At 49.4% G+C, this 20,361-nt stretch overlaps 2 protein-coding genes across 3 annotated transcripts; one reads left to right on the top strand and one right to left on the bottom strand.

Moving 5' to 3' along the window:
- The first annotated feature begins 1,618 nt into the window (after positions 1–1,618).
- LOC121436264 (intercellular adhesion molecule 5) lies at positions 1,619–8,347 on the top strand. Of its 2 annotated transcripts, none has more exons than XM_041636056.1 (7): positions 1,619–1,729; positions 3,216–3,482; positions 4,439–4,759; positions 5,060–5,236; positions 5,731–6,000; positions 6,605–6,847; positions 7,059–8,347. In XM_041636056.1, exons 1-7 carry the CDS (start codon positions 1,675–1,677, stop codon positions 7,190–7,192), a joined length of 1,467 nt encoding a protein of 488 aa, XP_041491990.1. In that variant the 5' UTR covers positions 1,619–1,674; the 3' UTR covers positions 7,193–8,347. The 2 variants fall into 2 exon arrangements, with proteins under 2 accessions (XP_041491990.1, XP_041491989.1); XM_041636055.1 differs by having other exon boundaries at positions 4,958–5,236.
- Positions 8,348–15,942: 7,595 nt separating this feature from the next.
- LOC121436026 (somatotropin) lies at positions 15,943–17,435 on the bottom strand. The gene is made up of 4 exons (XM_041635602.1): positions 17,034–17,435; positions 16,703–16,819; positions 16,373–16,534; positions 15,943–16,143 (listed from the first exon to the last, which is right to left on the bottom strand). The coding sequence occupies exons 1-4, from the start codon at positions 17,433–17,435 to the stop codon at positions 15,943–15,945; spliced, it is 882 nt and encodes a 293-aa protein (XP_041491536.1).
- Between the last annotated feature and the right edge of the window lie 2,926 nt (positions 17,436–20,361).

Genomic DNA, 20,361 nt, shown 5'->3' with positions numbered 1-20,361 from the left:
CTATAACCGTTCCAGTCTCTTGGCACCCAGCAGTGGATAAAACAAAAGGCCCGCCCTGCCTTCATGGTGCTTACAGTCCCAAGGAGAGAGACACAGTTCAGGAAACTTGTTCAGGAAAATGTTCCTGGCATACCAATACCCCACTGCACTCCGCAGCCAGTGTCAAGAGAGATCTTTAGTGGCCAAAGATCTGCGTGAAATCAACTTCTCAACTCTAGGGAGCGAGGGGTTAGAGATGAAGGAAGGGATCTGGGGCCGGGTGGTGGTGATTCTATTTTCTGGGTCCGAGGTGACACATTGGCTGCCTCTCTGCTAATTTCGTGGTCTGATGATTCTAGTCGCCGAAGCTGCTGTAGGTGACCTTGTACTATAATTTTGGTTTTTGTATTTTTTTTTTTTTATTATTTTCGAGACTGGGTCTCTCTGTAATTTTTGGTGCCTGTTCTGGAACTAGCTCTTGTAGACCAGGCTGGCCTCGAACTCACAGAGATCTGCCTGCCTCTGCCTCCCGAGTGCTGGGATTAAAGGCGTGCGCCACCACCGCCCGCTGTACTATAGTTTTCGACTAAAGCGTTTTTCAAATGTTCCCACCTGTCTGCATGCAACACTGATTAAAGTCTGAAGGCAGAGATGGGCCTTTTTATCCTCTCCAGACACCCAGAGGCTGAAGTGCAGAGTGTTTTCAGCAGAAGCAGTCTTCAGGATGTTAAAAATAAATAAATAACGTAGATAACTAATCCCAGCTCACCTGTCACCGCTAAAATCTACAGTAGAGCTACTGGGAGATTCGCTCTGTATCGCTAAGCTGTGTGGTCTTCCAAACTTGTGATTCTTAAGTTATCTGAGAACAAATAAAGTTAGGGGGCGATTTGGGTTTTCTCCTTGGTGACACGGAGCCAGGCCGACATAAATGTGTTAGAAGCAATGCATCCTATGGGAAAGGAAAACAGTAGCATGGACGCAAGTTGTGGGTGCTGAAGCCTGAGCAGAGGGTAGGTAGATCTCACACAGAGATGAACAGTGCGTGGAGGGCGGGTGACTCTCAGGCACAGAGAAGAAGCAAAGGGTAGAATGTGTTTCCCACTTATGAGAAACAGCACGAAACCCTTGAATATAAACGGAAGGGGAGGATCCCAGAGTCTGGAGCCCATCAGTGTTAGGTCAGCTCCTCCAGCCTAGGAGCTGGAGTGTGTGAACCCCTGTAATCCCAGCATGGGGGAGGCAGAGGCAGGAAGATCAGGAATTCAAAGTCATCCACAGCCACTTAGCGAATTCAGGGCCGGCTCCTGCTACCTGAGACTTTGTCTCAAAATAAAAACAAAACCGAAGGGGGATGGCAGACACTACAGCAATGGCTTCCTTTTGTACATTTTTATTTATAAAAATATTCTCCAGACTAGAGAGATGACTCAGAGGTTAAGAGTACTGTTTGCTCTTGCAGAGGACCTGTGTTTGATTCCCAGAACCTACATGGTGGCTCATAACCATCTGTAACTCCAGTCTCAGGGGATCTAATGCCTTCTCCACCAGCACCAGGAACACATGTGATGCACAGGCACACATACAGGAAAAACACTCACACACATAAAATTTTTATGAAAATGTAACGAGAAAAAAAATCTCTCTCTAGGATTCTTTCTTTTCTTTCCTCAGCTTTTGGGCTTTCTCCCAAGAATGAAAATGCTTCTGCTTGGTGTCTGGACTCTGCTGGCCTTGACCCTTTGTCCAGGTGAGGCTACCTAGAAAGGTTTCTTTAGTCACTGTATGCCAGGACACAACTGGTTGATTGTGCAGAGAGGGATGAGGTGGTGGTTAATCTCAGCTGTCTTCCTGATGGATCTAGGGTCACCCTGGAGATGGGCCTCTGCTTATGCCTGTAGGGGATTCTCTCAGGGTAGGGTGACTGGAGCAGGAAGATCCACCCACTGGGAGTGGCCATTCTATCCTATCCATGGGGTCCTGTGCTGAACAATCCACTCATGCTCTGTCTGTAGGTGATGGGCTGTGTGTGTGGTGAGCCTCAGTGGGCTTTATTGCTGTCATTTTACTTTTTTAAAGTTTAAAATTTTATTTATTTAGAGACGAGGTCCATACCTCAGGCTGACCTCAAACTCCCTAAGTAGCCAAGGATGACCTTGAACTTCAGATGCTTTTGCTTCTACTTCTACTTCCTGAGTATTGGGCTTATAGGCATATGCCACTATGACAGTTTTATATTGGGAATTGAACTCAAGGCTTTGTGCATGTTAGGCAAGCAATGGACCAGGTAAGCCACATCCCCAGCTCATTCTCTATCTCCAAACTACTTTCCTTGGAACTGGAGAGATTTGCTCAGCAGTTAAGAGCAAGATTGCTCTTGCAGAGGACCTAGACTCGGTTCTCGGGACCTGTGTGGCCCATTTGCAACCATTCTGTACTGTTCCAGGGGATCCACATCCTCTTCTGACCACACATGCACTTGGTGCATAGACATATGTGCAGGACTCTCTCCACTGGCCCAGCCTTCTAAAAGGTCCTACCACCTTCCCTGGTGCCACAGGCTGGCAACAAGCTTCTAGCATGGGGACATTTAAGATCCAAATCATAATGTAGGCTAAACTTGCGAACACTGAAAAATTCCTTTTCATAGCATTGCAAAGCAGAGTGGAGTAATCTCTGAGAAGCTGTAGAGACTCTATGGGAGATAAGTGAGCGTGGGCTTCCCTGGCGGCGTTAGTTGTCATGGATTTGTGTAGGGAAGGGTTCACAGGAGGCTTGTTTTGCTCTCAGGCGTATTTCCAGGTCCCACCTTCACTACAGGGTGGTCACTCTGTCTAAGGTGGAGCCAGGCTCTTCAGTTTTACAATCATTCCAGACGATTCTGGTGAAGGTAGTCCTTCACTATCATCTCAGAGAAATACTTCTTGGCAGTAGAAGCGCAGAGACCCCAGCAGGGTGTTAGTGGCTGAGCCCAGAGAGCTGCTAAGGCCTCAGGAAGCTTTTCCAGGCATGACTGTTAATGCCTCCTTAGACTCTGTGGGAAAATCTAGTCCCCAGGACAAAGATGGGAATGAGGCTGGGATCAAGGCTTTCACTTGTTGATTAAAGGGTTTATTCTCCAGATCCCTGAGCAGGGTCCCTCTTGTCCAGCCTAGATCCGATGGAGAGAGTGGACTCTGTTCATGCTGCATGTCCTGGTCTTCACCAGCATTTTTGATCCGTGTGCTTCATTTCAGGGACCACAGAAGAGCTGTTTGAAGTGTCTGTTTGGCCAAATCAGGCCCTGGTGGAGTTTGGACAGTCCCTAACCGTCAACTGCAGCACCACCTGCCCAGACCCGGGGCCCAGTGGAATCGAGACCTTCTTCAGGAAAAGCCAGCTGGGCAAAGGGCCTCAGTGGAAGGAGTTTGTCCTGGAGGACGTCACAGAAAGCTCTGTCCTGCACTGCTTCTTCTCTTGTGCAGGGGTCCAGAAGGACACAGCGCTCCGCATCACCATGTACCGTGAGTAGGGTGGAGGCCCAGATGAAGAGAGGAGGGGGAAACAGGGATGCAGCAGCTGCTTCTTCTCCTCCTCCTCCTCCTCCTCCTCCTCCTTCTTCTTCTTGGTTTTTTGTTTGTTTGTTTGTTTGTTTGTTTTTGAGACAGGGTTTCTCTGTAGCTTTGAGCCTGTCCTGAAACTAGCTCTTGTAGACCAGGCTGGCCTCGAACTCACAGGGATCTGCCTGCCTCTGCCTTCTGAGTGCTGGGATTAAAGGCGTGTGCCACCACCGCCCGGCAGAATGCATTTTCTTTAGAGAAGAATTAGACAGGGATTTTACTTAGGGGAAAGAATTGCACCCTCCGCCCTGCACCCACCAGGTAAAGCCTCAGCCATACTGTCCGGAGTCCCTTCCTTTGAAGAGGCTGTCTTCTGAGTTCCCACCATTAGCCGGGAGGCATGCTGGAGAATGCACAGACTACGTGGGGAGTTTCTGAGTGACCAGACAAGTGTAAGATTAGTGCTGGCTTATTTGCTGCCAGCTCTTAAGATAGCCAGGGCTTGCAGGAAGGACAGTCTTCAGCTGGGGTAGTCAGAGAAAGAAGCCTGTGGTGTAGGCAGTTCCTGAGCTGCTCTGCAGAAAGGGAGGCTCTGAGGTGTCGGGACTGTAAACAGGGTCCTACAGGGAGCCATCTTGCATTGTAAAGATAGAAATGAGTGGAAGAGTGCCTCTCCCAAGCTTCTTGTGCCTCTGAAACATCACTGATAAGAGAGAGAATATTCCAGAATGGCAGGAAAATTCAAAGCAAGGGACTTCCTTTTGGCTGTCACAGTTCTAGGCCATGGCCACCTTTGATGGACAGAGAGCTGCAAGGCTAACTTATCGCATGAAACCTGAAGGGTGGTGGTCACTTCTGCCATGTCATTTCTGTCTGGAGGTGAATGGCCCCTCACCAAGGCTTGTCTCTTTGTCTTAAAGAGCCCCCGGAGCAGGTGATCCTGGACTTGCAGCCCGAGTGGGTGGCCATGGATGAGGCTTTCACAGTGAAGTGTCTCGTGCCTACTGTGGCACCCCTGCAGAGCCTCACCCTTACCCTTCTCCAGGACGGCCGAGAACTGCACAGAAAGGACTTTATGAGTTTTTCTGTGGCATCCCAAAGAGCCGAGGTCACTGTCAATGTCAGAGCCCAGCGGGAGAATAACAGGAGCAATTTCTCCTGCCTTGCAGAACTGGACCTGAGCCCACACGGTGGGAGGTTGCTTCATGGCAGGTCAGCTACCAAGGAACTCCGGATCTTTGGTGAGTCAGAATCCAGGCATGGAGAGAACCCAGGGCCTGTTTTGGCCTTTGGGGACCCTGTTCCCACCAGTTTAGGAGAAGAGAGTAACTGCGCCCCACCTCTAATTCACCCTCAGCCCCGTTCCCTTCCATGGTGTTCTAGGTGACACATGACTTATAGCTTTCCTTCTTTCTTTCTTTTTCCCCCTTACTTGGCAGAATTCTCTCAGAGTCCTCAGATCGGGGTGTCTTCACTCCTGGAGGTTGGGGTGGCGGAGACCATGAGCTGTGAGGTGACTAGGGTGTTTCCTGCCCAGGAAGCTGTCTTCCGAATGTTCTTAGAAGGCCAGGAGCTGAGCCCCTTCTCCTCCTGGAAGGGAGATGCAGCGTGGGCCAGCACCACCATTCGGGCCATGGAGACCGGTGACCAGGAGCTGACCTGCCTTGTGTCTCTGGGTCCAGTGGAGCAGAGAGTCAGGAAAGCAGTGCATGTCTACAGTACGTGACCGCCTCTCTTCCTCGTGGATTTGGCTGGAGATATTATCTGACTAACCTTTGCTGGGTGTCTTCTTAAGTCAATGTTGGCTTTCATCTTTCTCTGACGGAGGTGGTTAAGGACCTGCATTGTGACAGAAGCTCCATGTGGCCTCTGTCCTCAGCTCCCTAACCTATCCTGCTGATTGGGCGATTGTGGATGCTTGAACTTCATTCTAGAATAAGCATTTGAGATGAGTAAGAAACCTGTACAATGAGAAGACATCTTGCTGTCCTCGCAGGAGAGGCACAGCCAAATGTGGGCAGATGTGGGAAGGGAAGCTCTCAGTTCTCCAGCTATCTTGTTGGCCCTTCTCTTCAGCCTTCCCAGAAGCACTAATGCTATGCAAAGTCGCCCTTCTGTCATTGTCTACCCAAGGGAGACCTCCAGCAACAAGAGGACAGGGGCAGCCACCAGCTTGAAAATGTGTCCACTGTTCCATTTCCTTTCTTTGTAGGTTTCCCTCCCCCAGTTCTGGAGGTCGAAGACACTTACCCTCTGGCAGGGACAGATGTTAATGTCACCTGCTTGGGTCATGTGTTAACATCACCTAGTCCCACTCTTCGACTTCAGGGAGCTCCAAACATCTCTGCTCCCGGCGAGCCTGCCTGGTTCCTCTTTACTGCCAGGGAGGAAGACGATGGCCGGAAAATCTCCTGTGAGGCCTCTTTGGAGGTGCAGGGCCAGCGACTGCTCAAAACCACTGAGATGCAGCTTCATGTCTTATGTGAGTGGAGGCCCAATGGTCCTCGGCAAGGCAGGACACTTAGTTTCCCTTCTTGGCTAGTTGCTTCATTAGCCGAGGGGAAAAGTCCAGAGAAGAAAATAAAACAAGCATGTCCAAGCTTGTCTTTGCCCTTGGGAAAGCGAGTGGGGACAAGATGGGGAGTTTGCCCAAAAGGGCAAGTGGGTCCGGCGGTCAGATACAGCTAGCTGAGAGCCAGTGCCGGAAAGACAGAGCAAAAAAGGAGACACTGAGGCTGATGCTAAGGAGAGAAGCCCCCAGAAGTTCCAAATCACAATTTGTGTTTTGGAAAATGAGGAAATCCTTATTTCTGAGACCATTCCTTGCACATTGAGAAGCCCTGGGCCTCACCAACAGAACCGTGTTACTTAGCCTGAGTTCATAAAAATATCCTAGGCTGCATCTCATAATCGTTGCCACAGGGAAGGGAAGAGAATAGAATGGGTTTCATTCTAAGCAGGGAGCTGACTGTGTTTTCCTTGGGTTGAGGGAGCAACGTTTGAGCTAGAGAGGGAAAGGGGGCTATGAATGGAAGCGAGACAGGGACAGGACATACAACTAGGTTCCTTTTGGGGCTCTCTTGCAGACAAGCCTCGTTTTGGAGAATCCGGCTGCCCTGGCAACCAGATATGGGTAGAAGGAATGGATCAAATGCTTGCATGCATCCCAGAAGGAAACCCTGCCCCAGCTTTGGTGTGCACATGGAATGGGATGATCATTGACCTTGAAGTACCTCAGAAGGCCACCCAGAACCTCACTGGAACCTACTGCTGCACAGCCACTAACCAGCTGGGCTCTATCAGCAAAGAGATTGCTGTCGTTGTCCAAGGTACCTGCTGTACCAGCTGCTGGGTCTCAGGGTAGAAAGCCCCCACCCCGCCCCGTCGCCCAGGTTTGAGAATCTCACAAGTGTAGAGGGAAGCAAGATGCTCTTGGGCTGGAGAACATGTGTCTGAGGAGTGGGCTTGGTGTCTTGGGGTGGAATGGTTTTCTTGTGTTCAGCCCACTGTCCCCAGTGTCTGTTTTCTGTGCCCACACAGGACCACATGAAGAAGGGATCTCCTCCTCCACCGCCTTCATCATCATCATTATCACCCTTGGCATGGCTGTGATCACCGTAGCACTGTGTGAACTACTAGCCTTGCGAAAGAAACAGGAGGAAACGGGCCTCTAGGCAGAGAGAGCAGAACAAAGACAAGGAAGGCCAGTTCGCTGACATAAAGGCAGAAGTGCGCAACTCACATCTCTGCTGACCAGAAGCAGCTCTTTGCCTGAGTGAGACTTCAGCTACAGGCCTTTTACAGGGAGGAAAGAGTAGGCCAAGGAGGGAGGAAGAGACAGGATGTGAGGCGGCATTCCTGTCTTCTCCTGTCCCCTCCACAGGGTTTCAGGGGCCCATGTGGCTTACACCAGTTCATCTGGAGCTTGCCTTTCTTTTTGAGTTTATTACAGTTTCTAGAAATTTCAGTCTGATTGTTCCTGCTGGCAAAGAGCCCCTTCCCTCCTTATTGTATTCAACTGTCTACTCTTGAGCACACAGAAGGTCCCCACCCTTGCCCCTCATTTCCACTGTCCATTCCTCAAACAGCAAATGAGAAAGATCATCAGAAATATCCTGGAATCCGTTGCTCAGGACTGCCTGATGACTAACCAGGGACTTCTTTTGTAGTTCAGGAACAAGACTCCATAGGAGTACGTATCAGATAAATGGGCAGGAATCAGAAGGAACTCTGCTCCTGGTCCACATTCCCCTACTCCACACAGTACCTGGTGACATCATAAAGGGTGCTGGCTGATAAAGCTTCACCCCAGGAACCCTCTGGAACTTCACATTGGGTCAGAGAAGGAGCTTAGCTAGTTTATAACAAAACAAAAAACCTAGGACTTACTATGCAGTGCAGGATGGCCTCAAACTTGTGATCCTCCAACCTCAGCTCCTGAGTGCTGGGATTGCAAGTATATATCATCACTCCCTGACTTTGGAGAGCGGGGAGGCTTTAAGGTAAAATATGCCCATGGAGTTGGTCTAATAGGTCAAGGGCGCGCTCTGAGTTCCTTTTTGTAAAAGGCCAAGTCCCACATCTGCGGTCCATCTCCACAAAGGATTGCCTGTTTCCATCTTCTGTGAACAAGTCCTGTGGGACACATGTACAGACCCCCATGGCAGATGGGTCTCGGCACAGTCACGCCCCCCAATCCTCTGTAACAGTGCTCACCATATGCTCCAACAGCCCAGCTTTCTGCACTGGCCTTGGAAGGAGTATGTCCACCTTGGTGAAGGTTTGAGGAGCATCAAGTCAGGCCCCTCCTCCGGGGCTGCCAGAAACTGTTTACTGAGATGTTAGCTGTGATAAAAATGAAATAGAGTTTGTGCCATCTGGGTTTATTCTTCCTTTGTGTCACAGCTGAAAGCTTTTACGCTAAGCCAAGTGGTTGCAGTTCAGAACTTTGAGGAGAGCTTCCGCTTGCTAACACGAATGGCCAGTCTGGGGCAAGCAATGCAATCTGTTTGTCCTGATCTCAAAACCAAAGCACCCACTCATACCCAGTTTCCACCTTGCGGATACTAGCTTGAAACACCAAAGGTGTCTCCCCTTCTTCCTTGACAACCCTGAATCTGGGTTTGGAGATTTGCTATAAAGATAACCCATTAGTTTCATCATACAAAGCAACAGAGGCACAGTGGTAAACAGAGCACTGTCCCTGCCTTCTGCAAATTTATATCTCTGAGAGGTGTGCTCACTTTCCATCTCCGTGACAAATATCAGGTATGCCAGCCTGCAAGAAAGAAAGATTCCCATGACAGTGTTTCGAAGTTTTTGACCTTTAGTCCTGTGTCTAGGCAGTACATCATGGTGGAAGCAGGAAGAGCAAAAGGAAACCATTAAGGGCCAAGGTTCTAAGACCCCCTCAGGACTTTTCACTAGGCACCATCTTGTTTCATTGTCTCCCAATAGTCCATGGTCTGGGGGCCCTTAAGACATGGACCTTAGTCGGGCAGTGGTGGCACATACCTTTAATCCCAGCACTTAGGAGGCAGAAGCGGGCAGATCTCTGTAAATTCGAGGCCAGCCTGGTCTACAAAGTGAGTTCCAGGACAGTTAGGACTGTCTCACAGAGAAACCTATCTCAAAAAACAAAAAAAAAATCAACAAACAAAAAACCCCAAAACAAAGACATGGGCCTTTTGGGGACCCATATCTTAACTGAAGGCACATTATTTTCTATGACCAGAAAGGTGTGGTTTGTTCAAAGAAAGTCTAACTCAGGACCAAGGAAGTATTCCCCCAAAGACCTTCTCAATGCCAGTTTCCACACTGAGTTTCGTAGCTTTTACTCCTTACCGTGTGAGTCTCCTATGATTTTATCTCAAGGTGAGCAAAGGGGAAGTACATTAAGATCAGGTCTAAGACTACACAAAGCATCCTAATCCAGGGTCCTCAGCTGATTTAATGCCTTGGATCAGCTGCTTGTCAGCATCAGTCCCATCTGCCAAGGCCACCCAGAAACCCTAAGGCACATGAACCAAAAAGGAACAATGTCACTGGCTCCCTAGTTCAGCTAGTGGAGTTAGAGGTAGAGGTTTAGCCTGCTGTGACTTCTCACTGCCACATGGTGCCACTGTTAGCAGGTGGCCCTGTGGGTTAGCTTCCGTGGCTCTCAAATGATGCTGCTGACTCCTGCCTGGCTTTCCACGGTTATATTTCTCATAGGTTAGTGCCCGGGTCTCTCTTTCGTAGTCAAGCCTTTTGTTTCTGTTTCTGAGACAGGGTCTCTCTATGTAACCCTGTCTGGCCTGGAACTTGTTGACTACACAAAGATCTACCTATCTCTGCCTCCTGAGTGCTGGCATCAAAGGTGTGTGCTGTCATACCTGGTATCTAAGCCTATACTTGGGAACTAAAAGATAATTGTTAACATTGACACGATTCTATCAAGACAAAGGACAGGGGGTCTGGAGAGATGGCTCAGCGGTTAAGAGCACTGACTGCTCATCCAGAGGTCCTGAGTTCAATTCCCAGCAACCATCTGTAATGAGATCTGGTGCACTCTTCTGGCCTGCAGGTATACATGCAGGTGGAACACTGTATGCATAAAAAATAAATCTTTAAAAAAAAGACAAAGGACAGAAGAAAATTCTGCTAGAACTCCAATCCTTGGTAAAATCTCAGGTTAGGACCAGGGGATCCCTAGAATGTACAGTATCCTGATTAATTTAACTGTTAACACACCCGAGAAGAGGGTCACAGCTGAAGGATTTTCCCCATTAGGTTGGCCTGTGGGTATGTCTTGTTGCCGGGGGGGGGTATTGTTTGATTATTTATTAATGTAGAAAGGCCCGTTCCACCATGGATGGTGCCATTCCCTGGGCAGAGATCCTAGGCTGCATAAGAAACTAGCAAACCAGCAGGCAGCATTCCTCCGTGGGTTCTCTGCGTGGGTTCTCTGCATGGTTCCTGCCCTGGCTTCCCTCAGTAACAGAATGAAACCCGTATGCTGATGAATCCCTTTCCTCCCAAGTCACTTTTTGTCAGTTTTATCGCTGCTGCAGAATGAGACTAGAACACCCGGCCACTGAAAACTGTCCCAACTCTTTGGCTAAGGTCGTATTAGATCCTGCCTTGTCCTGAGCTACCTCTTAGCCAAGTGGGGTGGAGCACGCAGAGAGGTTGTCAGTGACATCTGTAGCACTTGTATTAACCCTGCAGGACAAGCTACGGAAGACATGGAAAGATTATGACCAGGTTAAATGGCTTCATGCCTTAGGAAATGAGAATTCACCTGCCAGTACAGTTCAAAAGGCGTTAATTACTCTCCTCACCCTGGTATTTACCTTGTTTTAAAAATATGTGGGGTGGTTTTTTTTGTGTGTGTTTTGTTTGTTTTTGTTTTTGAGAAAGAGCCTTCCTGTGTAGCCCAGGCTGGCCTCAAACTCAGTATCCTACACCATAGAATGGCAGCCTGGCAAGGTTGCCAGCCATTTCAACTCCAGAGTGTCACCACCTCTGCACCTCTGGTCCTACCGGTAAGAAAGCCAGAGATTTCTACTCTCAACCTCAGCAGCAGGAAGTCTTGGATGCTGGACCTTTGCCTTTTTCCAGCCCTTGTGATTCAGGGATACATTATGCTTTGGATTCCCCTAGAGGCCACATCTTTGAACGCTTGGTGCTCAGCTAGTAACACTGGTTTGGGAGGTTATAGAATCTTTGGGATGGGGGGGAGGGTCTAGCTGGTAGACAGGTCACCAGCGACAGGCCTTGAAGATAAACCACCCTGAGTCCAGTCTACCATCTCTGCCTCCTGCTCCATCAAGATATGAGAAACTGGCTGGAGAGATGGCTTGGCAGTTAAGAACACTAACTGCTTTTCCGGAGGTCCCAAGTTCAATTCTCAACACCACATGGCAGCTCACAACTGTTTGAAACTCGAGTTCCAAGGGATCTGGCACCTTCACAGGCAAGGGAGACACTAAGAAACATAAAATAAAAATAAATTTAAAAAAACCTGTCACCTCACATCATGGCTATCCCAACTTTCACACTGCCCCTTGTGATGATGGACACCATGACCGTGACCCACTTGTGAGGGACACCATGACTGTGACCCACTTGTGAGGGACACCATGACCGTGACCCACTTGTGAGGGACACCATGACTGTGACCCACTTGTGAGGGACACCATGACTGTGACCCACTTGTTGTGATAGACGCTGTGTCTGTGACCCAAACTAAACCTCTTTTTTTGTTAAGCCGCCCCTGTAGGTATTTCGTCACAAGGACCAGAAAAACTATAGTGTGGAAATCTTGACAGGGAAATGAGGTAGGCGCCAGATAACCCAGGGAAAGCGGTAGTTGCCTGGCAACAGAAGGCTGCTGCAGCAGCAGAGTTGCCATAAAGCAGACAGACCATGATGTGGCTATACCGAGGAAAACAAGACCTTGCCAAAATTGACTGACCATAGTGTTTGCGCCAGAACCTCCAAGGGGGGGGTGCGGGAGGGGGGAATTCAATATCTCTGAAATGGTGGCGGGAATCATGGAGTACTTGAGATATGCGTGTTGGATCCTTCCTAGAATGAGCCTTGTCTATCTTATCCCCCACCACAGGAAGACTTTTCACTAACATTTTCTTTCTTTCTTTCTTTCTTTCTTTCTTTCTTTCTTTCGTTCTTGTTTCTCGAGACAGGGTCTCTCTGTGTAACTGCCTTGGCTGTCCTGGAACTCATTTTGTAGACCAGGCTGGCCTCACTCATGGAGATCCACCTGCCTTCTGCCTGGCGAGAGCTGAGATTAAAGGTGTGCGCCAGCACCGCCCAGTTGCTTAAAATTTTTTTTAAACTATGTGTGGTACTGCATCACAGGTTTTTTTCTGTGTAGCTCTAGCTGTCCTGGTACTCCTTCTGTATACCAGGCTGGCCTCGAACTGAGATCCACCTATGTCTGTCTCCTGAGTACTGGGATTAAAGACATTTGTCACCATGCCTGGATGGTATTTGGTGTCTCAAAAGTGCTTAAGGCAAGAAGATCACAAGTTCAAGGCAAGCCTGGGCTATCTAGCATGCCCTTATTTAGAAAATAATGTTTGTTGTTCCAGGCAGGGTAGCACCTGTCTGTGATCCCAGAACTTGGGAAGCTGAATGAAGCACAAAGATTTTGAGATCAGTCTGGGCTACTTAACAAGACTGTCTCCCCCTGAAAAAAGTGTGACAAGAAATACACAATATAAAACTTACTGGGAGGCAGAGGTAGGCGGATCTCTGTGAGTTCGAAGCTAGCCTGGTCTATAAAAGCTCCAAAGCCACAGAGAAACCCTGTCTCGAAAAACAAAAAAAAAACCCAAAACCATAAACAAACAAACAAACAAAAACCCTTACATCTTCAGCTGGGCAGGCTGGCCTGTGCCTTTACACCCAACACATGGGAGGCAGAGGCAGGTGGATCTCTGAGTCTGAGGCCAGCCTGGTCTACAGAGTGAAATCCAGGACAACCAGAGCTACACAGAGAAACCCTGTTTCAAAAACCAAACAAACAAAACAAAACAACCAAAACCCCCAACAACTTATATCCTCACAGTTTTAAGTGTCTGAGCATGCCCACACTGAACTGTCAGCACCAAAGCCAGTGAGAGAACTCTTTGATTTAGTGATAGCAGAAATGAATGAGCCAAATGTGGTCCTGCAGCACAGCTTTAAGGAGGGCTTTTACTCCAGGGGACAGGGGCAGCCCTTCTCAGGTCACCTCGAAGCAAAGGGGCCAGCATCTTATAAGGTCTCCATATGGGCTGAGGTCAGATCGTTTTCTACAGGTCATGAATACAACATTTTAAAAAGATTTTTATTTCTTGTGGAATGTATGGGCCGACAGTTGTTTGACTTTGGTACTATCCTGGTTATTATTGTTTAACATTTGCTTTTTTAAAATTTTTCATTGTCTGCTATGTTCAGCTAGTCCGGATTTATCCCATGCTTTTTCAGACCTAGGCCAGCTGGCCTTGGTGAGATCCCAATAGAACATCCCCATTGTCTTAGTGTGTGGGTGCACCCCTCGTGGTCCTGAGTTCCTTGCTCGTGCTCCGTCTCCTTCTGCTCCTGATTTGGACCTTGAGATTTCTGTCCGGTGTTCCCGTGTGGGTCTCTCTGTGTGTGTGTGTATGCCTACCATATGTGTCCAGGTAAACAGAGAGGCCAGATGAAGATGTTGGACCTCCTGTAGCTGGAGTTACAGGTTGTGAGCTACCCAGCATGCGTGTTGGATATGGAACCCAAGTCCCCTGGAAGAACAAGCAACTCTTGACCTCAGACATACCTAGACCCTCATTCTGTTTTGTTTTTATTTTTTGGTTTTTCAAGACAGGGTTTCTATATGTAGCCCTGGCTGTCCCGAAACTTGCTCTGTAGACCAGGCTAGCCTTCTGCTTCTGCCTCCCAAGTGCTGGGACTAAAGGCGTGCACCGCCACAGTCAGCCTCATCCTGCCAGGCTGTTCCCAGGGACCAGAGCAGGAGGGTTAGAGAAGACCTATCTGGTACTATTGAAGACTTGGAGAATAGGAAGAAGATACAGACGCTACTCTCAGTGGGGAACGGCTCATCTCCCTCTGTCCCCAAGTGGTCCTCCTCATCATCCATCCCCAATATCTGTGCGTGTTTCGCAACTGTTGCTCTCTGTCTGTTAACTGACACATCCCTGCTTCAATCAGAATAGTTTAATGGAATGGTTTGTTGAGAGTCTTTCAGCCCAGAGAAGCCAAGGGATAGCATTGCCCCACTGTTCTGAGTCTGAAGTCAGCTGCCACCTGAGTTTGACACTAACAAGATCAAAGTCATCTACCTGAACGGCATGGGTGGCTTAGAAAAAAAAAAAAAACTTGGCAATGACAGAACAGCTGTGATTGGACGGTCAAAGAATCACAGTGGGCTTGCCTTCCAAAATAGAAAGGTCCTGTCTCGGTCGCCTAAAATGTTTTCCATATGTGTTCCAGTGTTTGAAAATTAAATTCATGTATATGTCTGGATGTCCTCACCTCAGAGGACTTCAGAGACCTATTTCTCCATGGCAAACGGTGACGAGGTCCGCTGAGCCCACGTTTAGCTGGGCCCACGGTTCATGTTACACAGGTCCCCTTCCTCACAAGGAAGTGCTCCATCGTGTTGTTTGTCCCCGCCCAGCGAGCTTTTGTCTCTTCTGTGTTTCTCTCTCTGATACTGGTGTGTGTGTGCGTGTGTGTGTGTGCATGCGTGTGCATGTGTGTGCGTGTGTACGCATGGGTGTGTGTGTGTGTTCGTGTGAGTGCAGTACACATGGCTGTGTGTGCTTACACAGACAAGAGGAGGACTTCAGCTGTCACTCCTCGGGCACTGTGCACCTTGCTTTTTAAGACAGGGGACCTGACCTGGAATTCACAAAGTGAGCAGGGAGCTGCCTGTTTCTGCTTCCCAGTACTGCAGTTAATAACCACGTGTCATCACGTTCGTGTGTGTGTGTGTGTGTGTGTGTGTTTTGTTTTAATGTGGATTCTGGACATGGAACTCAGGTCCTCATGATTACAAACCAAACACCAACTGAGTCGTCCCTCAGCCGCTACCTGGTGCCCACTGGAATTACTATGGCAATCTTCGTCTTAGAATCTTATCTACCCCTTACCCTAATTCAGTATTCTGACCTGCCAGTTCTGGTTGTTCCAAATCCATTTGTTTTGTTTTTGTTTAAGACAAAGTTTTGCTACATAGATTAAGCTAGCCTATATCTCACTATATAGACTAGGCTGGCCTCAAACTCACAACAGTCCTCCCGACTCAGCCTCTTAAATGCTGGGGTTACAGCTGTACGCCACCATGCCCAGCTTCCAAACTCATTCTTGAACTGCCTCCATTCCCCAAGGGTAGTCGATACAGATGAAAACCTGTCTTAAAGTTGATACACCACAGTAATTCTGTGATTTTACTCATGTTTTCTCTCTTGAAGATGTTTTCCTTTGGTGCCTCATAGTCTCATTTTCATTTCTTCCTAATCTCGGGGGCAGGGGGCTCTTCGGTCTTTCTGATTCTAGTTGGAGGAGAGAGGACCACCTCTGGGCACTTTATGGGGGTGACCTATGACCTTACTGACTTGCTGTCCAGAGAGCTGGGGTTTTGACTATGGATTGGGGGCAGACTCATGCAGTAGGGGAAGTGATGTGTTGACTCGATGTGGTCCAGGGAAAGTCAGGGCTGGTCTTCCTGCAGCCCACAGGATTCTTGCAGGTTGGCTTCTAGGACTCTGACAGCACCCCTCCCTCCCATAATAGAAATACATCTAGCCAAGCAATATGATGCATCTTAATTTTATTAGGATGACACATAGGGCTGGGCAGGTGTCAGGGTAAAGGGAGGCACTGGGGGGATACAGCGGAGAGGCCGCGTAGACGCTGTGGAGACACTGCGCCGCTAGAAGGCACAGCTGCTTTCCACAAAGCGGCGGCACTTCATGACCCGCAGGTAGGTCTCAGCCTTGTGCAGGTCCTTCTTGAAGCAGGAGAGTAACCCGTAGTTTTTGAGCAGGGCATCATCGCTGCGCATGTTGGTGTCAAATTTGTCATAGGTTTGCTTGAGGATCTGCCCAATGCGGGGGCTGCCGTCTTCCAGCTCCTGCAGGGGGAAGGATGGGCAGGAGAGGCACAGGAGTCTCAAGAGCTGTGCCCTCCCCCAACTCCAGGACCTAGAGAAAGGCCTGGAAGCTTCATAAGGTGAAAGAAATGAATAAGAGGCCTTCCCAAGAGTCAAGGCCTGACTGGTAAATGGAGAAGAGCCATGAGCCTCCAGCTATGCTCTGGGCAGAGGCAAAGGACAGTGCAGCCCACCCCAGGGCCCTCCTCACCTGCATCAGTGCCTGTATGCCCTCTTCCAGGTCCTTCAGTTTCTCGTAGACGCGGTCTGAGGTTCCAAACATCAGGCTGTTGGTGAAGATCCTGCTGAGGAACTGCACAGGCCCCAACCATGACTGGATGAGCAGCAGCGAGAAACGAAGCAATTCCATGTCCTAAGAAGAAAGGGCTGGGTGGAGTATATTGCCTAGTGACTGCTGCCTGGGACTTCAAGGTTACCCCAGCTTCAGAGAGAAGGAGGAGGGTCCCTGGCTTGGGGTGCAGTTAGGGTTACTTGGCGGGAAGAGAGAATTTGTGCAGACAAAGCCTGAGTGGTCACTCACGGATCTCTGTTGGGCCTCCTCCTTGCCTGTGGGGGCTGGGATGGTCTCAGAGAAGCAGAAAGCAGCTTGGGCATTCTGAATGGAATAGCGCTGTCCCTCGGGGATGTAGGCACGCTCCTGGAGGGAGAGCAGTCACGGAGGGTGAGCCTGGAGCCCCCTGTCATGGCTACCTTATGGAGGACCCACTCCGTGTCTGTTCATCTTGACACCATTGGCTTAAGATGCCTGACCCCTCCCTCTGTTTCCCCTTGTGACTTCCCATGGTCTGAGGGCAAGGGTCTGCCCCTTGCTGCTCCCACAGTCAGGCAGGCACCATTGCCGGGGAACTTACAAACTCTTTGTAGGTGTCAGCAGCCAGCTGGTGCAGATGCTGGGCCCGGAGCACAGCATTGGCAAACAGACTGGACAAGGGCATAGCAGGAAAGGCACCAGCCTCCTGAGGCCAGAGCAAGCAGAGCAGGGTGAAGGTGAGGAGCCAGGAGGACCGAGAGTCTAGAGAGAGACGGGAAAAGACTGAGAGCGATGGCCTAGGTCCCGTAGGGGCCCAGAGTGTTTCCAACATGGGCAGAAGATGGGCTGCACTCACGTTCGAAGCCTCAAACCCATCTCCAGGACCCCGTGGTCCATACCACACCTGGCAGGATTCAAGGATGCTTACCTGCAGCCATTGCCATTCAGTGGTCTGTCCACAGGACCCTGAGCTGTTTGGGATCTGGGACTTGGTCCCTTGCATGCCCCTTTTATACCCTACTTGTTTTCCCCGATCCCAAGGCCCCTGCCTTTTCCCTGTACATTTATTCATGGGCCAGGGCCACTGACAGCTTGTACTGATGGATAATTTAGAGGCTCCTCCCACTCACCATGTTCCCACTCCTCTCCTGCGGTCATGTCCCCAAGCTTATCTTTCCATCGCCACCTTTGTCAGGTTTGTGAGCATTGGTTATGCAAGCTCTCAGATACAGAGACCACCCAACGTGTCCTTAGGAGAGCATCCTGAGTCCAGGGGATGGATTGCTGTTGTCTGCTCCCTGGTATGAGGGGCAACAGAGACCTTCCAAAAAGGCATTGTCCCCATCAATGTTTCTTTTAAAATTGCATTTGTGTGTGTGTGTGTGTGTGTGTGTGTGTGTGCTGAAGTGTGTGTGTGTAGGAATCAGAAGATAACTCGGGAATTGATGCTGTCTTTCCATCATGTGGGTCCCAGGGATTGACCTCAGGTACTCAGGCTTGGCTGCAGGTGCCTTTACCTCCTGGACCATTTTTCTGGCCTTGTTCTGTCCTTTTCTTCTTGAACATATGGTTCCCTAAATCCACAACTACAAAAACTACATGAGCTGGGTTTATAGTGATGACTTCCATGCTAAGAGAGCTTGCTGTTGTACCAGAGGACCTAAGAGACTCACAACAACGTTAACTCCAGCTCTAGGGGATCTGATGTCCTCTTCTGGCCTCCAGGAGCACACACGTGTGGCACAGGCTCATACACATACACACCAATAAAAATAAAATTAAACTTTAAAAAAAGGAGAGGTGGTGGTGTACGCCTTTAATCCCGGCACTTGGGAGGCAGAGGCGGGCAGATCTCTGTGAGTTCAAGCCAGCCTGGTCTACAGAGCGAGTTCCAGGACAGCCAGAGCTATAGAGAAATCCTGTTTCAAAAAACCATAATAATCATAATCATAACAATTAATAAAGAAATGAAAAAACAAACAAATAAATAAAAATAAAGAAAGAGAGACAGAATATGCCTGTTAGGAAAGGGGGGAACCTCTTCTGCCATCAAACACATAGGCTGGTGGAGGGCAGCTGGGTGTAGTGCCACCACTAACCACTAGAGGGTACCAACCACGAACATTATCCTTCCACAAACCCAAAGGTGCCCCTTAGGTCTGTGGGGCAATGGACCCTGCTCCTTGGACCTGCCATAGAGCTTAACTCTTGTAACACAACCTTTGTAAACAGACGTGGACTTCAAGTACTTCCCTATAGCCCTGAGGTCTCGGGGCACCTCAAAGTTCCTAAAGCCCTTCGGGGTTTTGAGTCTTCTGGCAGCCCTAGGAGTCGGGGTCGGCTACCCACTCACTACAGCACCCTCCCTGCTCCTTAGCATCTGTCAAGCCCTCATCAAGAGGCAAAGGACGGTTTCCATTTGGTCCCGCGAAAGTCTTGGGCATGTGGTGTAACCGTCAAATCCATTTTTTCTTCAGAGGGAGAGACGACTGAGTTTCGGGAAGAACAACCCCAAGAGCTGGTTCTGCTGGGGCAGCAGCTCCCTCAGCCTTGCAGTTCCCATGTTCCATGTCCCAAGCTCCTTTATCCCTAGAGCGTGGGTGGGGTCAGCCAGCTATTTTAGCTTCTGAATCCTTCTGAGCGCTCGGACTCACCCCTGAACGCAAGGGTACCTTCGCTGCATTTCGTTTTCCCTGCCAATTCCCAGGTGGAAATGCCCCAGAAGCTTGGGGGGGGGGGGCATATGGGAAAGCGTACAACACAACAAAGCCAGGGCCAAGGAAGGCTGGGCTGTGTCAGCATCCTTGTCTAACTCTCCTATCTTTGGATCTCAGGATGCTTACTGAATGCCCTTGGTCCAGTACGAAAACACAGAAGCAAGCGCATCTCTCCAGTAGCTGGCTGTCCTGTTGGCAACCAACATTGAAAAATCACATCCGTGGGGTCCACAAAGGGAATGCCCGGGCCGCTACACCTCTCCTTCCTGGGGACCAGAAGATACAGCCTCTTAACATCCTCCAAGCGTTTTCCAACAACTACCCCTGATTCACCATTCAGAGGAGGCTGCTGGGGCCTTAGGGGCTGCTCCAGGCAAGCCTGGGGAAGGCTGCAAGGGGTTACCGGAGACACAGGCTCTAAGAAAGACAGCACTAGAGGGAAAGGAAGGACACAATTTCCCCTCCCAGAGAGGAGGAGCTAGATGAGCAGTGGGGGATGGTCCTCAAGCCTTCTGCCTCCACTGCTGTCCCCCCCCCCCCACCGGCATCCCTTGGAAGAGGGGGTAATTGACTTTTTCTCTTGTCATCTCAAAACTGAAGTGACCTCAGAATTGAGTTGCCCAGGGGACTTTGGGGACTCCTGGGGATACATCTTTATAGAATGTTAGTATGACGAGCTCTAGGCCCAGGAGGATGAGCTGAAGCCAAATGTGAGGTCGTATAAGGGGTCTGGTGATCTTTTCTCTAGTCTGGACCATCTTTTAGGACTTCTGGTGACAGAGACCAAAAGCCAGAATTCACTGCTACTAGAAGCTAAGCTTTGACTCAACTTAGGGTTTGTCTGATTCTTCTGGAAAGTTGCCTCATGTACCACTGAAACCTCAGAATCCTACAGGGTCAGTGGATGCCAAACAATGATCTCTGCAGGCAGGGCCTGTGGGGGAGATGCTGTGGCTGGCATCTATGAGCCCAGCCTCCAGAAGTTCAATTCAAGATGACGTCTCTAAGAAGCACCCATTTTCATTTCTATGAGTTCAAGGTCAGCCTGGTCTACAGAGCAGGTTCTAGTACAGCCAGGGCTACACAGAGAAACCCTGTCTCAAAATAAACAAACAAAACCAACCAAACCACAAAAACAAAGGAAATGCCCATTATTAGAGCCAGAGAGATGGCTTGGTCAATAAAGAGCTTACTTCACAAACTTGAGGACCT

The sequence above is a fragment of the Microtus oregoni genome, unplaced genomic scaffold, assembly GCF_018167655.1.
Source record: "Microtus oregoni isolate MIOR12 unplaced genomic scaffold, Mior012 000048F_ref0000485, whole genome shotgun sequence".
Taxonomy (NCBI): Eukaryota; Metazoa; Chordata; class Mammalia; order Rodentia; family Cricetidae; genus Microtus; species Microtus oregoni.
This window is presented reverse-complemented; position numbering and strand designations above follow the sequence as displayed.

Coding starts and splice junctions, on each gene's coding strand:
- LOC121436026 (XM_041635602.1), bottom strand. CDS start 17,435: ATGCAAGGGACCAAGTCCCAGATCCCAAACAGCTCAGGGTCCTGTGGA. Junction 16,820..17,033: donor CTGACACCTACAAAGAGTTT/GTAAGTTCCCCG, acceptor CTCTCCCTCCAG/GAGCGTGCCTACATCCCCGA. Junction 16,535..16,702: donor AGGAGGCCCAACAGAGATCC/GTGAGTGACCAC, acceptor CTTTCTTCTTAG/GACATGGAATTGCTTCGTTT.
- LOC121436264 (XM_041636055.1), top strand. CDS start 1,675: ATGAAAATGCTTCTGCTTGGTGTCTGGACTCTGCTGGCCTTGACCCTT. Junction 3,483..4,438: donor GCTCCGCATCACCATGTACC/GTGAGTAGGGTG, acceptor TTTGTCTTAAAG/AGCCCCCGGAGCAGGTGATC. Junction 6,848..7,058: donor GATTGCTGTCGTTGTCCAAG/GTACCTGCTGTA, acceptor GTGCCCACACAG/GACCACATGAAGAAGGGATC.